The 16,725-nt window shown below is 40.7% G+C and overlaps 1 protein-coding gene across 3 annotated transcripts in view; it reads right to left on the bottom strand.

Annotated features, from left to right (window-relative positions):
• FMN1 (formin 1) overlaps window positions 1-16,725 on the bottom strand; it is a gene marked incomplete at both ends in the record, with an annotated part of 397,602 nt that overhangs the window by 171,052 nt on the left and 209,825 nt on the right. For all 3 annotated transcript variants that reach the window (XM_082646837.1, XM_082646838.1, XM_082646839.1), the window contains one exon: window positions 806-893. In XM_082646837.1, the coding sequence (XP_082502963.1) occupies window positions 806-893 (88 nt within the window). The remainder of the gene's footprint in view (window positions 1-805; window positions 894-16,725) is intronic.

The following is a 16,725-nucleotide window of genomic DNA, read 5'->3' as shown; positions in this document are numbered from 1 at the left end:
AATGCAGGGGACACGGGTTCGATCACTGGTCTGGGAAAATCCCACATGCTGCAGAGCAACTAAGCCCGTGTGCCACAACTACTGAGCCTGCGCTCTAGAGCCTGTGCGCTGCAACTACTGAGCCCACGCACCACAACTACTGGAGCCCGTGAGCTCTAGGACCTGTGTGCTGCAACTACTGAGCCCATGTGCTGCAACTACTGAAGCCCGTGTGCTGCAACTACTGAAGCCTGCGTGCCTAGAGCCCATGCTCCGAAACAAGAGAAGCCACCGCAATGAGAAGCTCACGCACCTCAACGAAGAGGAGCCCCCACTCACCGCAACTAGAGAAAAGTCGGTGCGAAGACCCAACGCAGCCAAAAAAAAAAAGAGAAAGAAACCCCTGAGAGATGGACACATCTAAGGCAATGCGTGAAATCTGTTTGGGTCCTCATTCAAACTAACTGTAAATGAATAGACGAATTTACAGACAATCAGTGATATTAGAACTACGTACTTGATGACATTGAGAAATTATTGCAAATGTTTTTAAATGCATGCTGATGGCACTGGAGTTACGCTTAAAGTATCCATATCTTTTCGTGGTGTGTTACCATTTTAAAGGATGAATTATAAAATGCCTGAGAGTTGCTTCATAGTAATCTAATGGAAGGAGGGTGCTTTAGATAAAACAAGAGTGGATTAATGGTTCTGTAGCTCGGTACAGGGATTCACCGCGGCATTCTAATTTTGTATATGTTTGACATTTTTCACAATAAAAGCTGGAAAATTTTAAAGTTGGAAAAAAACGATGAATAAGACTTACCCTGCTGGATATCCTTCATTTCTAAATGCAAACTAGATATCAAGATTCCCACAGTTTGAGATCGTTTTCCATCCAATAACTTGATGATCTGGAATTTTAAAAAATTAACACAAGCTCAAACCACCAATCTTTCAGAAGCATACCAAAAACCTTCATGGTTTTAGACAGTCTGGTAAACTAAGCTGATGCTACAGTCACTCTATGTTAATACTTTAATTTGAATGTAACTTATCCACAAGTATAGACATTTTAGAAAATAAAGGAAAAACACCACCCCAAATTCCACCAATCTAATACGAGCACTCAAATCTTTTTTATTCAAACACATCTTAACTAAGTTGTAATTGCAACACATGTACAAGTTTTTATCCAACTTTTCCACTTATCCTTGGCCTGCTTCCACGTTGGACTTCGTAAGACACTTCACAGCCTCCAGCCTCCCTGGCTACAGTGCAGGATCATCTGCTGAGTGGTTTAGGGGAAATATCATTGAGATCTTGACTCCGCTGTTTACCAGTGATATGGCCTCGGAAAAGTGACTTAACCTCTAGGAATTCAACTTTTTCATGAAGTAGGGCTGACTGTACTTAGTTTGTACATTTATTCTAGAAATTAAATGGCATAATATAGGTAAAGCACCTAAAACAGTTCCTGACACAGACTTATTATTTAAATAAAATTGCTCTAGTCAGGAGGGTTAGGTTGCTTTGTATTTGTGCTATGATTAATATAAATAATACTTTGTACATACAGATTTAATTTGAAATTATTTAGAAGTGGTCTTTTATAATAATGTATGTATACAGAAACTTTTATAATCCTTTTAGAAACTCCAAATACCTCATTGCCAATAATTTCAACCCCTATGAATATTCCATGGAGAGCTCATCACAGTTTTGTCTCTCTCTAAACCAAATCAGCCCCAAAGAATGTATTGCACAGTGGCCACTAGGGGAAAAAAAATTACCTTTTTTTCTCTCTTGTGGCAGGGCTACAAAAATCAATAGGAAATACGCACAAAACATCACCAAACCTCATGTTTTTAATGCACTTTTCTGGGTAAAATACAAACTAAAGAGCTATGCTTCCTCTCCCACCTATGTATACACAAACTTACCAAAAATGTAGTGAAGATTAAACAGTAACACCTACATTTATATTGATACTAACTAGCTGAGTTGCTTGCTGGTTGAACAATAAGGGATAACGGGAGCTTGCTCCAACCAAGACTGTCTATTTGTCCAACTGTCTAATTACCTATTGATTGATGCTGAATCAATGATCGCCAGCCCTTTATCTTTCTCTGCTCAGCATGGCTACTCTTATCTTACCGTTAGGCCGAAAGTACAGTAAACACTAAGCTTTCATCAAGATAAAAGGAAAATCTGATTTTCAGCCTAATGTGTTTAATCATTTCAACATTAGCCTTAAGGACAGATTCTTGGAGGATACAGAATTGCAGTTTTTAAAAGAAATAAAGAAGGTCCTTGGTATTTTTATTTATTTTTTACACGAACGCAAAGGAACAAGATATTATGTATATCAAATATCTTCTTAAAAGATGCAATTTCTAGCTTTTTCTTAGAGAACACAAATTTAAAGTGAAACGATTTTTAAAGTCCAATACAAAATTAAGAAAAACCTACCGGAGCTTCGTGTAAATATTCAGACATGCATTCATTCATTAACAAATATCTGCTGTGCATCTGTTACATGCCTGGCACTGCTCTGGACTCATGCCCTTGACGTCATAAATTTTGTAGAATTTAATGATTTAAAATTGCTGAGAAGAACTAAAAAGGCGAATAAAACCATGACCTGAACTAACTGCAAAGCAAATTCAAAATAAGAAAAGCTTTGGGAATTGACTAGATTTATCCTTAAAAGACCAAGATAGTGACTGAGATACAAGCTTGGTCGTGGCATACACATCAATGTCAAGGAGACAGGCACAGGAATCAAATTTATGACAAGAGGACAACTGGGTTGCAAAAATGTCTTCAAACCAATATTCACCATGCTATCCAGTTAGGGTTCTGAAAACCCTGGGTAACACATTCTACCTACGGGAAAAACAAGGTTCAAATTCAAGGTTTTCTAATAGCTAATTAAAAGAAAGCAAGAGAGTAACCACAAGAGAACAGAGAGAGAGGGAGGGACTGAAATTGAGATTGAGGTTCTGTCTGTCATTGGATAAAAGCAAGTAGCCATCACCAAAAAGTGTACAAACAGTAAATGCTGGACAAGGTGTGGAGAAAAGGGAGCCCTCTTACACTGTTGGTGGGAATGTGAATTGGTACAGCCACTATGGAGAACAGTATGGAGGTTCCTTAAAAAAAAAAACTAAAAATAGAACTACCATATGGCCCAGCAACCCCACTCCTGGGCATACATCTGGAGAAAACCATACCTCGAAGAGATACATACACCCCAATGTTCATTGCAGCACTATTCACAGTAGCCAAGACATGGAAGCAACCTAAGTGTCCACTGACAGAGGAATGGATGAAGAAGATGTGGTACATATACACAATGGAATATTACTCAGCCATAAAAAAGAATGAAACTCTACCATTTGCAGCAACATGGATGGACCTAGAGATTACCATACTAAGTAAGTCAGACAGAGAAAGACAACATATATGGCTTACATGTAGAATCTAAAATGATACAAATGAACTTATTTACAAAACAGACATGGACTCACAGACTTCGGAAACAAACTTATGGTCACCAAAGGGGAAAGGTTGGGGAGAGGGATAAATTAGGAGCTTGGGATTAACATATACACACTACTATATATAAAATAGATAACCAACAGGGACCTACTGTATAGCACAGGGAACTCTACTCACTATTCCATAATAACCTATATGGGAAAAGAATCTGAAAAAGAATGGATATATGTGTATGTATAACTGAATCACTTTGCTGTACACCTGATACTAACACAATACTGTAAATCAACTATACTCCAATTTAAAATAAAAATTTAAAAAATAAAAAGAAGCAAATCCATCCCCACTTCATTGTTCAACCAGGCTGCCCTGCGGAACGGATGTTACCATCCTTGCAATTCTGTCTAATAACCTGGCACGGCAAGCGTTTGGAAAGAAAGTGTCTGTTACCTTCGGCTGGACTGAAACCTTAAGAGTTTCCTGAAATGCGGTGCTACTTCCTAAAGAGGGGGTAGGCAGTGCTCAAGTCAGAGCATTTGTATTCTCTTCCCTATTTGTGTCAAATTCTCTGTCTACCTCTAACTAGACCTTTAAAAAGAGTCTCTCTTCAATTGTGGAATAACACCAGGTTTCTCAAAACCAGCTAAAATGGTAGGAACACAATGGACACGGAATGGGTATATGCCCTAAGCCCTCGTCGTTTCTTTTGTTTTCATGACTGAAAGGTTTAGTTTTTTTTATTTTACTACAGTAAAAAAAAGAGAGAGAGAGAGAGAGAGAGAGAAAGGAAAACATGAAATCTACCATATTAACAACATTTTAAATGTACAGTACATCACTGTTAGCTATATGCACACTGTTGTACAGCAGACGTCTAGAAGTTTTTCATCCTACATGATGGAAACTCTAGACCCCTTGAACAGCTGTACTCCATTTCCTTCTCCCCCTAGCCCCTGGACAGCTTTCTGCTTCTACAAGTTTGACTGCTTTAGATACCTCAAGTAAACAGAATCATGAAGTATTTGTCCTTTTGTGACTGGCCGATTTCACTCAGAATAACATCTTCGAGGTTCATACATGTTGTAGCATGTGATAGAATCTCCTTCCTAAGGCTGAATAATATTGCATTGTGTTTGTGTGTGTGTATATATATATATATATGTGCGCATATACAGATGCGTATATATGTATTCCATTGTGTGTGTGTATATATATGTGCATATTGTATGTGTGTGCATATATATAAATATATCCATCAATGAACATTTAGCTTATTTCTACTTCTTAGCTACTGTGAATAATGCTGCAGTGAACAGGGGAGTGCAAATATCTCTTTGAGATCTTGTTTTCAATTCTTTTGGATAAATACCTAGAAGTGGGTTGCTGGATAATGTGCTAGTTCTATTTTTCTAATTTCTCAGCATCTTTACCAACACTTATTACATTTTTGTTTTTGATAACAGCCATCCTGCTAGGTGTGGTTTTGATTTGCATTTCCCTGATGTTAGTGATGTTGAACATCCTTTCATATACCTGTTGGCCATTTGTAGGTCTTCTTTGGAGAAATGTCTATACATGTCCTTGCCCATTTTTTTTTTCCTTGCCCATTTTTAAATCAGGTTTATAAAAACTGAGTTGTAGGAGTTTCTTACATATTTTGAGATATTAACCCTTTATCAGACATACGGTTTGCAAATATTTTCTCCCATTCCATATACATCCTTTTCATTCTGTTGATTGTTTCTTTTGCTGTGTAGATGCTTCTTAATTTGATATAGTTCCACTTGTCTATTTTTGCTTTTGTTGCCTGTGGTTTGGTGTCATTTCCAGTAAATAACTAGCAAGACCAATATTATGAAGCTTTTCTCGTGTTTTCTCACAGGAATTTTACACGTTCAGATCTTACATTTAAGTCTTGATTCTATTTTGAATTGATTTTTGTTTATGCTGAAAGATAACCGTCCGATTTCATTCTTTTGCATTTGGATATCCAGTTTTCCCTGCACCATTTGTTGAAGAGACTATCCTCTCCCCATTTTGTAGTCTTGGCACTCTTGTTGATGATCATTTGACCACATTCATGTGGGTTTATTTCTGAGCTCTCTCCTCTGTTCTGTTGGTCTATGTCTGTCTTTATACCAGTACCATCCTGTTTTGCACACTGTACAACAGGCATACCTCGGAGATACTGCAGGTTTCGTTCCAGATCACTGCAATAAAGTGAATATCACAATAAAGTGAGTCACACAGATTTTTTGCTTCCCAGTGCATATAAAAATTATGTTTACACTATGCTGTAGTCTAATAAATGTGCAAGAGTATTATGTCTATAAAAGCAATGTATATACCTTAATTAAAAATAGTTTATTACTAAAAACTGCTATCACTTGAGCCCTTCAGCAGGTGGTAATCTTTTTGTTGGTGGAGGGTCTTGCCTCAGTGTTGATGGCTTCTGACCGGTCATGGTGGTAGCTGCTGAAGATTGGGGTGGCTGTGGCAATTCCTTAAAATAAGACAGGAATAAAGTCTGCCACATCCATTGACTCTTCCTTTCACAGACAACTTCTCTGCAGCCGGCAGTGCTGTCTGATAGCACTTTACCCAGAGTAGAACTTCTTTCAAAATTGGAGTCAATCCTCTCACACCACGCTGCTACTTTGGCAACTAAGTTTGTGTCATACTGTAAATCCTTTGTTGTCATTTCAACAGTCTTCACAGCATCTTCACCAGGAGTAGACTCCATCTCAAGAAACCACTTTCTTTGCTCATCCAGAAGAAGCAACTCCTCATCTGTTCAAGTTTTATCATGAGATTGCAGCAATTCAGTCACCTCTTCAGGTTCCATTTCTAATTCTAGTTCTCCTGCAATTTCCACCACATCTGCAGTGATCTCCTCAAAGTCATCCATGAGGGTTGAAATCAACTTCTTACAAACTCCTGCTCACGTTGATATTTTGACCTCTTAGCATGAGTCACCAATGTTCTTAATAGCATCTAGAACGGTGAATCCTTTCCAGAAGGTTTTCAATTGACTTTTCCCATTTCCATCAGAGGAATCACTATCTATGGCAGCTATAGCCTTACAAAATGTATTCCTTAAAGAATAAGACTTGAAAGTCAACATTACTCCTTGATGCATGGGTTGCAGAACGCATGTTGTGTTAGCAGGCCTGAAAACAACATGAATCTCATTGTACATTTCCATCGGAGCTCTTGGGTGACCAGGTGCACTGTCCATGAGCAGTAATATTTCGAAAGGAATCTTTTTCCTGAGCAGTAGGTCCCAAACGTGGGCTTAAAATATTCAGTTAACCATGTTGTAAACAGATGTGCTGTGATCCAGGCTTTGTTGTTCCATTTATAGAGCACAGGAAGAGTAGAATTAGCACAATTCTTAAGGGCCCTAGGATTTCTGGAATGGTGAATAAGCACTGGCTTCAACTTCAAGTCACCAGATGCATTAGCCCCTAACAAGAGAGTCAGCCTGTCCTTTGAAGCTTTGAAGCCAGGCTTTGACTTCTCCTTCTCGAGCTATGAAAGTCCTAGATGGGATCTTCTTCCAACAGAAGGCTGTTTCAGCTACACTAGAAATCTGTTTAGTGTAGCCACCTTTATGAATCATCTTAGCTAGATCTTCTGGATAACTTGCTACTTCACCTTGCACTTTTACTTTATAGAGATGGCTTCTTTCCTTAACCTTCATGAACCAACCCCTGCCAGCTTCAAACTCTTCTTCTGCAGCGTTCCCACCTCTCTCAGCCTTCATAGAATTGATGAGAGGTAGGGCCTTGCTCTGGATTAGGCTTTGGCTTCAGGGAATGCTGCAGCTGATTTGATCTAGCTAGACCACTAAAACTTCCACCGTTTCACTCTCTTATCATCTGTGTGTTCACTGGAATAGCACTTTTAATTTCCTCCAAAAATTTTTCCTTTGCATTCGCAACTTGGCTAACTGGCGCAAAAGGCCTTAGCTTTGGGTGTATCTCGGCTTTCGACATGCCTTCCTCAGTAAGCTTAATCATTTCTAGCTCCTGATTTAAAGTGAGAGATGTGTGAATCTTCCTTTCACTTGAACACTTAGAGGACATTGTGGGGTTCTTAACTGGCCTAATTTCAATATTGTTGAGTCTTAGGGAAGAGGGAGGTCTGAGGAGAGGGAGAGAGATGGGGGAATGGCTGGTTGGTGGAGCAGTCAGAACACACCCAACATTGATTCAGTTCCCCATCTTATATGGGCGTGGTTATGGTGTCCCAAAACAATGACAGTGGTTACATCAAAGATCACTGGTCGCAGACCACCATAACGAATATAATAATAATGAAAAAGTTTGAAATATTGTGAGAATTACCAAAATTGGACATGAAACGAGCAATAATGTTGGGTAAAATGGCACCAATAGACTTGCTCGACACAGGGTTACCACAGACCTTCAATTTGTAAAAACTGCAGTATCTGCAAAGCACAACAGAACAATGGTGCCTGTAGTGTGTAAAACTTCTAACTTAGGAAGTGGAGGACACTACCAAACAAATTACAAGAAAAAGAATCAGAAGTAAAAGAGGGATTAAAAAGCCCACAAAGAGTAGAATACATATTTTAAAATATTCTTAAGTCCAATATGCAAAGTGACTAAAACAAAAACAAAAACAAAACGAAACACGGAGGAAAACAACACATTAGACTTAATAAACAGACTCAGTGGGAGTTCAGTCAGCTAAAAAGTCCCGTCCAAGACTTCAGTATATATTCAGATCATTCCTGAGGTCACTTGAGGTTGTATTTCTATAGGATAGACTTATAGAAATGGTTCAAAGAGCATGTCCATTTTACATTCTGATAAATATTGTCAAATTGTTTCTAATAGGCATCATCAATTTATACTGCTGCCAAGTACTTGAGAGTCACAGTTTTCCTGTTCCCTCACCCACTCTAAGTATTATCAATTTAAAAAATGTTGGCCAATATGATAGGTAAAATGTTTTTTCACTATTTGGCATTTTTAATGATTTAATAGTAAGGCTAACCATCGGATTACTGGTCACGTGTTCTTGTGAACTGTCTTTGTATCCTTTTTGCTGTTTTCCAATGACTATCTATTGGGCTGGTTCAACGCAACGAAATTTAAATAATGACATAGCTGAACAGCAGGAAGAGAGACTTACACAGAGATTGCTGTGGATAAGAGGCATTTTCTAAGGGAGGAAGGGGGAAGGGAACTACCTTTTACTGCGCCCCTACTAAGGTTTTATGCACCTCTGCACACGAGCCAATCCAAATGGAGAGCTGTGAATTGCGGGCAGTGAACACCATGATATTGTGAACTTTTATTCCTTTAGTGGCCCCCTGTGGATTTCCAGAAAGGTAACAAGACTACAGGCTCAGGAGTCCTGTAAAGTCAGTGCAGTCACCTCACTGCTAGGGCATTAAAGCAAGGGGCACAGAACGAGAAGCACACTTTGTTCTAACCCAATTCTCTTTTCTGATATTTGTGATCAAATGTCATTCCTCCTTACACAGATTTTTACCTATTATCTGGGGCACTTACCTTCACAGCAGAGTAGGTAGGAAGAAAACATAGAGGAAAAAAGACAAGATTGAGAAAACTGATGGAGAGAACAAACAAGGAAAAGAAAGAGGGAAGAAAAAGGTTTTTTTTTTGTTTTTTTTTTAAGACGTTCAGTTAGTTATCAACCAATAATTATTACACTGCTTTTAAAATATTCTCTTTTAGAATCACGGTCAAGTTTCAAATAACCAGATGCAATTTATGGAGAACCTTCCACTAACTGAAATTTCCTCCTGTTTTTCTTTTATTGTACCATACTCATTCTTGCTAAGCTAACTTCTAGACAGATAAAGTCACCTTCAAAATTCCTCTCTGAAGAGAAAGAAAATATGAGAGGAAGATAAACTAATCTTGGGTATTCTTCCCAATTCACTAGCTTCTCTAAAATATCATGGGCTTGAAAGCAATCACAATCAACTATACCTTCCCTATTTGCATTACTGAACAGTGAAGACTGGCGATCGTAATGATTATCTGGAAAACTTTTAGAATCCTAAATTGCCTGAGGCTGTCAGATATTTAATAGCCTGCCTTTTTTATAGTAGGAACTTTTCTATTGAATACATTTAAAAAATAACCACAGGACTTTATATACAAAAAAATGTTATGATACATATCAAATCATTTATTAACTAAAAATTTAATTAATCAGCATCAAACCATTCTTTAAGCATTCTGGTTGTTATTATCCTGTGTTTTTGTTTTGGTTTTGTGGTACGTGGGCCTCTCACTGTTGTGGCCTCTCCCGTTGCAGAGCACAGGCTCCAGACGTGCAGGCTCAGCGGCCATGGCTCACGGGCCCAGCCGCTCCACGGCATGTGGGATCTTCCCGGACCGGGGCACGAACCCGCGTCCCCTGCATCGGCAGGCGGACTCTCAACCACTGCGCCACCAGGGAAGCCCTATCCTGTGTTATTTTAACAAATTTTTAAAGTTGTCTGGCCCAAGTCAAAGGTTCCCAGCAATGTAACACTCTAAGTAGAAATACAAATAAAACTAAGAACCAGAGCCATAAATACAACGGTCCTGCCCTCTAGCTTTTAGCTCGAGCCTTCTGAGCTGTCATATTCCCTTGACCAGCTATAGAAAGTGACAGGCATCATCACCTGGTGACTGGTCATTAAGAGAAAAATCAGGAGACCAGCCTTCTATTTCCAGGCCTGCCCTGACCATCATCCCACACCAACGCTGAGACACAGTCAGTCCAATTCAGCAACACTCACAATATGCAAACTCCGATGTTGGTGCACTGCAGGGCTATAAAGATTAAAAATAACATATATATATACACACACAAACACATACACGTATGTATATATATGTACATATATATACATCCTTGTTCAATGGGAGTTCAAAGACCGGTTTATTTATATGAGAGAAACTCACATAAATAAGTCTGACATAAGGGAGCTATTTACAGGGATCGGCTAACATGAAGAGTTTCTAATTGTTCTTAGGTATATGATACCTAAAAAATGCCAGGACTCATTGAAAGTGGGGATTTGAAGTGAAATGGCTGTTTCAGGCAGAGTCTTCCTTTGGGTAACCTGAAAGCATTTCCAGAAGCGTTACACTCAGTGCCTTTTTCCTGAAACGAAAGTCCAGGTCTCACCTCTAGAAAACCTCTCCACGAGGGAGAGTTGAGAGATGAGAAGCTCTACAGACCAGGACCTGCAACCAACACTGTAACCTAAGCGCCCCTTACCCACGCAGAAAGGGCTCCTTCCATGCCACGTGGCCACTGGGGCCGCTGGGGGTGAAGGTTCTGCGTTAGGCATTACGACCAGCCCGCAGGAGGGGCTATCACACTGCAGATCCTCAGGCCAGTCCTCCACATTTGACTGTTGGATATCGGTAGGATTCCTGACTGTATTAGTCCATAGCTTCATAATGTGAATGTCAAATTCATGGTTTTCCACGTGGATGTGGAACAGGTAGGCAGAATTATGCCTTGAAGCTCTCAATGTGACCTCCTTCCAAGTGGGTCCGGGGAATAAAATGCCCATTTCAGGCTGTTCGAGAAAGATATTTCAGAAAACGTTTCTGAGAGAGTATGAGTACTTACAAAAGTTTGCTCACCTACTGAATATTCTGCTTTAAGTGGCTTTTGGAATCCCTTAGCTGTTAGCGTTGAAGAAACCTGCAGATGTTGCCTGACTTACCCTCTTCCTTTGGAATGGCCCAGATATTTAAGGATGGACCTTACTTTAGAAGAAAGCTCACACTTTAAGAAATTATTACAGGTGTATAACAGACACATCTTTATAGCCATTTTCCATCAAACAAATAAAACGCAACCCTACCTCAGCTAATTGTAAACACAACCTAAATTTTTCATCCTATTCCTGCTCTGTGACTGCTCCCCATACCCGTTTTTCATTCTTCTTTGTCTTTAGCTGCATATTACTTGCTTTGTTATAATCCTTAAAATCATTTTCTAGTATTAAGTAGCTTTTGGCACCGAAGCCTTTCACTTTACGTCTGACTGGAATTCCTCATGCTTCCATTTCAAACAATCTTGTTCTGCTCTCAGGGAAGGCAGACAATGGCTGGTCTCACCATCCTCTACACAAAGCTCCTTCATAAACCTCAAGACCATCTTTTTTTTAAAAAAGAAAAAAACAAGAGATGCTTTATATCAAAGCCTTAAAAATCAGTTTTTGAGAAGCATGAGCAAGCCCTCAGTTTATCTTGGTCCTATCTGGAGTCAGCTGAACTTGGCAACACATGGCCTTCTCCTAGGTATAATTACAGTCTGGAGGAGAATGCAATTTGTGCAGCATTCCACTGACCTACAAGCTGACCTTGTGCAGGGGCAAATTCACAGGTTGTGTGAAACCCTATTAGACATGCCTAGTTTAAGGCAAAGCCTTTCCAGACCCCCGCCGCATGCCAGGATTAGGGCCTGTCACACATGCGCACTATTACATCGCCTAAGGACCTCTCGCCATGCCTTCCAGAGAGGGGAAGGCAGGCCCACGCCCCACCCTGTCTAAACCTGCACCTTGAGCCCGTGCATCCAAATCATTATTATTTCTTACATATGTGGATTTTTAGAAAAATCTGCCTCGTTGAATAAGAATGAAGACAGGAATGGGAAGACAGATTTGCTTCAGTGGAAAAACCACACCCTGACTGCTCAACTAGAAAAGTCTTGCCAGACAGACCAAGAAAGAATTCCTGCCAGGTCCAGTGGGATTTTCACATCTTCATAAAATCCATATATATCTTTAGCTTTCTGCCTGAGCTTGGCAGACGTGGCCAGAAATAAAAATAAAAATAAATGGTCTGGATAGGCCACGAATGCTGGAAGCACACTTGGCCAAGTGAGTTCGGCACAGCTACAAAATAAAGAGAATCACAGAAGCCTTCTTCTTCCAGGGAGCCCTCCCTGCGTGAAAACGAGGAGTCATTTCCACACTTACACCTTAGCTAAACACCAAGCGCATTGAAACCTAAAGCAGATCAGGTGGGTATGCTGTTCTTCAGCTTAGTCCACACATTTGAACTTTCTCAGTTTCAGTCGCGGGATTTCCATCTCCAGTGAAGTCGGTTTTATCACAGAGCCTGGAGGACAGGCCCCATGTCTAGTTACATACAGCCTCATGCATTATCACCAATGAACATCTTTCGGTCACTTCAGGCACATTAAGTACATGTGAAATTTGCTGCCTTTCCCTTCTTCCACCAAAAACAAATAAATGAAGTATCTACATACATGGGTAGATATTTACTTTCGAGACAATGATATGTATCAAATCTCCCCGGGCAGGGCGCTTTCGACTATAGAGAACAAATGAGTACATGGCTTGCCTCTCTCAGGGAGATCAAACAACACAGTGGAGAATACACAGAAAGGAGACAATCTGACTCTGCAAAGCAAAACTCTGAAAAACACTATTTCTATTTTTGTGCCTTCAGACTGGCCATATCTTTTGCTTATGCTTCATATCAACACTCACCAAATTCCACTACTTGGCAAAACTACAGACATTCGGAGGCTGGCACAGAGCACACGTGCTACTGATGACAAGTCAGCTTGCCTCCTTAACAGTAATCCTTTGCATTTCTAAGGCACTAGCTTCCAAACGGACCAAGGTACTTTCCTAATGACTGCCGCATTTATCTTGAAGACATTCTCACGGACTAGGTTGAAAAGCAGGTAGAATCCTATGGTGGAGACGTAGAAAATTGATGCACCTATCCTAAGGGCTTTAAGCTTGGGTGACTGAGCTGATACTACCCTTTGGATTCCTCCAAATCACAAATATAAATCAGTATGGAGTCTGAATTTTGGCTGGATTAGAGAGCGGTGTCTTCTGGGGATGAGATATGGTATATATCAGGGAACCCCTAGGTTTAACTTTTATTCTCATTTAACTCTCACCCATTCACATACTCCCCAAATTGGAAATCCTTATTTTATAAGTAATAGAAATCTAATTTGGAAAACAGTGTTTCCCAATGGACATTCCAAGATGTCACACAAGATGATACATGGTCATGAGGCAGGGTAGCCCGTGGATGTAGGCCTTATAAGCACCCTCTCCCCCCTCCCCCCAAAAAATCATGGAAATAAGCAACTGACACAATCCCACTTCACAGCTGTGGCCAGCCTTGTGCCCTCCCTGACACTGCTAATGTGATGGTGACTGGAGATGAGACAGGTAAGCAACTACTTTTCCCAGCCAGGACCAAGAGCTAGGGCCAGCTGGAGGGGAATAGCAGGACCAGAGTTGGCAGCCGTCTTGCTCTCTCCTCAGGGAGAATGGGCACTCCCTTGGAAGCATGCATTTGTTTCTTGGTAGGTGCCCAGGAAGATAAATGCTGACTCAGGTTCCTCGTCCCTTCTTCTCCTGCACTCCACCCCCTGCCACTCTTCGGCATCACACCCAGAGGAGCTGGTTGGCGGGCTCCATGGTGCCCGCCATATTATGAAATGTCACCTGTCTTGGTGTAAACAAGCCCTCGCCGCTGATGGCCAGCGTGGGTGGGTATGCTTCGGGGTAGTGGCCCCCATCAGCCGGCCTGATAAATGGCATTAAAATAAGCTTTCCACACGCAGCCTGATATCTGTGCCACCAAATGTTTCAAGGGAAACTAAGCTGCACTGTTCTGTCAGACTGTTAGGTCTGAATCTCTTCCACGGCCTTATTTTTGGGGACACGTAAAATTGCTCAGATGAAATTTACTTTAAGGATTTAGGCTCTTCACCAAGAAATGTGAAAAGGCAAACTGTCATCCTGTCCTGCGTCTGAGAACATATTTGGCATCCCATTCCCTTACTGATGAGACAGAAAAACCCTTTTATTGCTTTTCCGGCCAGTGAATTCTGTTCAGAAAGTAAATGGAGAGAGAAGGCCACAGCAGGTGAAGGCTGTGGTGGGGCAGGGAGTGTTGGGCACAGTGGGATCGGGGGGCGGGTGTGGGCAGGAGGTACTTCTGCTGGTTTTGGAGTTTTCCTGTTATGTAGAGAACAAACTCCGAAAACAAAATCACATGCATTTACTCTTGATCAGAGACCCAGGAGAGACATCAGTGCATTAACTGTCCTGTCTGCAGACAGGACCAAAACTACTGTCACACCAAGGTACAGATGAGAAACGTCATCCTATGATTTCTTAGTGCTCAAGGCCCCTTAAAGAGGGCTTGCCTTAATAAATATGAAACAATTCTAAAACTGACAACTGACCTGGTGAGAAGCAACTGGACAGAGGGCTATACAGCAGAAACAAAGAAAAAAGAAAAAGAACAGAAGAATATGAAGATATCAACTTCTAGTGAAACATAAAACAAAAAACAAAAATATTCAAGACTCTGATGAGGTGAATACTAAGCTTTGGTGGTCAGAAAGTGAGAGGAAACAGTGACTCTCTTTGGGACAGATGTTAACGTCAGGACAACCCGGGAAAGCTCAATTCCATACCTTCAGGTGGTCTCCTGTCATCATGGCTCAACTTTCTCAAAGCCAGGAACTTATTCCATACACGTAACTCACCCTTTAACAGCAGGAAGAAGAATTTATTTACTCTGTTTTAGGAGGGATGGGAGCACAGTGGTTCATTACACCTGATACACCAGAGGCATGATGCCACAGGACCTCTGAGTCACGTTTTACTCGTCCTTTGTTTTACATTTCTTTATTACAATCTCACTTCAAATTCCTGTCTCAATAAGCAATCTGCATGCCTAGCAAAGACTGGGAGAGTTAATGTTCCTTCTCTTCCCCTTCCCACCCTACTGGACCTAGCACTGAAGAGCAAAGGGAACGCTTTCTCTCCACTACTCCTAAGTTGCATGGGAAACATCTCCATCCTATATACCTCTATATCCTGTAGGCAACGTCCTTAGAGAAGTTTGGTGGAGACACTAAAAAACTGTCTATGGTATAAGGCAATTAACAGCCTCGGGGATATCCTCTAGAAGTTTAGGGTGCCTGTGAATTAACAGGGACATCCTGAAAAATACAAAATCTCATTCACCAGGTATGGACAAGACCTGTTTTGGATGGAACTGTATTTCCCCTAAAAAAGATATGTTGAAGTCCCAAGCCCTAACACCTCACAATGCGACCTTATTTGGAAATAGGGTCATTGCAGATGTAATTAAGGTGAGGTCCATACTGGAGGAGAGTATACCTCTAATCCAATATGACTAGCATCCTTTTAAGAAGATGGCCATGTGAAGACACAGAGACACACCAGGAGAAGGTCAAGTGTTGATGAAGGCAGCTGTATGCCAGGGAATGCCGAAGATTGCCAGCAAACCACCAGAAGATAGGAAGAGGGGGAGAAGGATTCCCCTACTGGTTTCAGAGGGAGCATCGGCCAACACCTTGATTTCAGACTTGTAGTCTCTGGCACCGTGGAGACAATAAATTTTTGTTGCTTTAAGTCACCCAGTTCATGGTAGTTTAAGTTGGCCCTAGGAAACCAATACAAGGAGTGAGAATGTTTTATTTACAATAAGCTTCCAGGTGATACTTACGCTGCTGGTCCATGGATAACACACTTTGAGTAGCCAGGTGACTGCAAATGAATGAATGAATGAATGATTTTGTTTACTATCACTGGCACTCAGCACAGAGCCTGATATATGTTTGTACGTTTATATAATCCCTAATTCCTAGAGGTTTTTTTTTCTGCTAACTAAATAGCTGGAAATGTACCCCTTCCTCTATCAATTTCCACGGAGTCCTCTTTCAAAGCTACGTGCTCAGTCGAGGAGTACGGCTTTCTCAGATACGGCCAATCCCAGGTACACAGACAGCCACACTGACCTCCAAAGGATTATACATAACAAAGTTTGTAAGACCTTTGGGCTTCCTGCTTTATTTATATAATTTCTCACTTAATATTGAGACATTGAATCTAGTCTCATACATATTCTTGGTGGCTCAAATAGGGCTTTTCTCTCCAAAATCTAGAGTGTTAGGCTTTTGAAAAGAACACATGCTAATAATTACTCCAAGCTGGTTAGAGATAATGGGCAACAGAAAAGTTATTATCTTCAATGTCATCGTATGTCTTTGATATGATAATCATTGCGTTCAAGGTATCAGAAATGATGGATGGCCTTTGATTCCGAGTGTACCATGATGCAAATTACCTGGCTCTTTCTCACTCCTGCTTGGAAGGTGAAGAGCTAGTGACAGTGGACACTCCTAGCTTCA

This window comes from Grampus griseus (assembly GCF_964374135.1).
Source record: "Grampus griseus genome assembly, chromosome: 2".
NCBI classification, from domain to species: Eukaryota; Metazoa; Chordata; class Mammalia; order Artiodactyla; family Delphinidae; genus Grampus; species Grampus griseus.
Note: the sequence above shows the minus strand (reverse complement) of the source record. Positions and strands in the feature narration are given on the sequence as shown.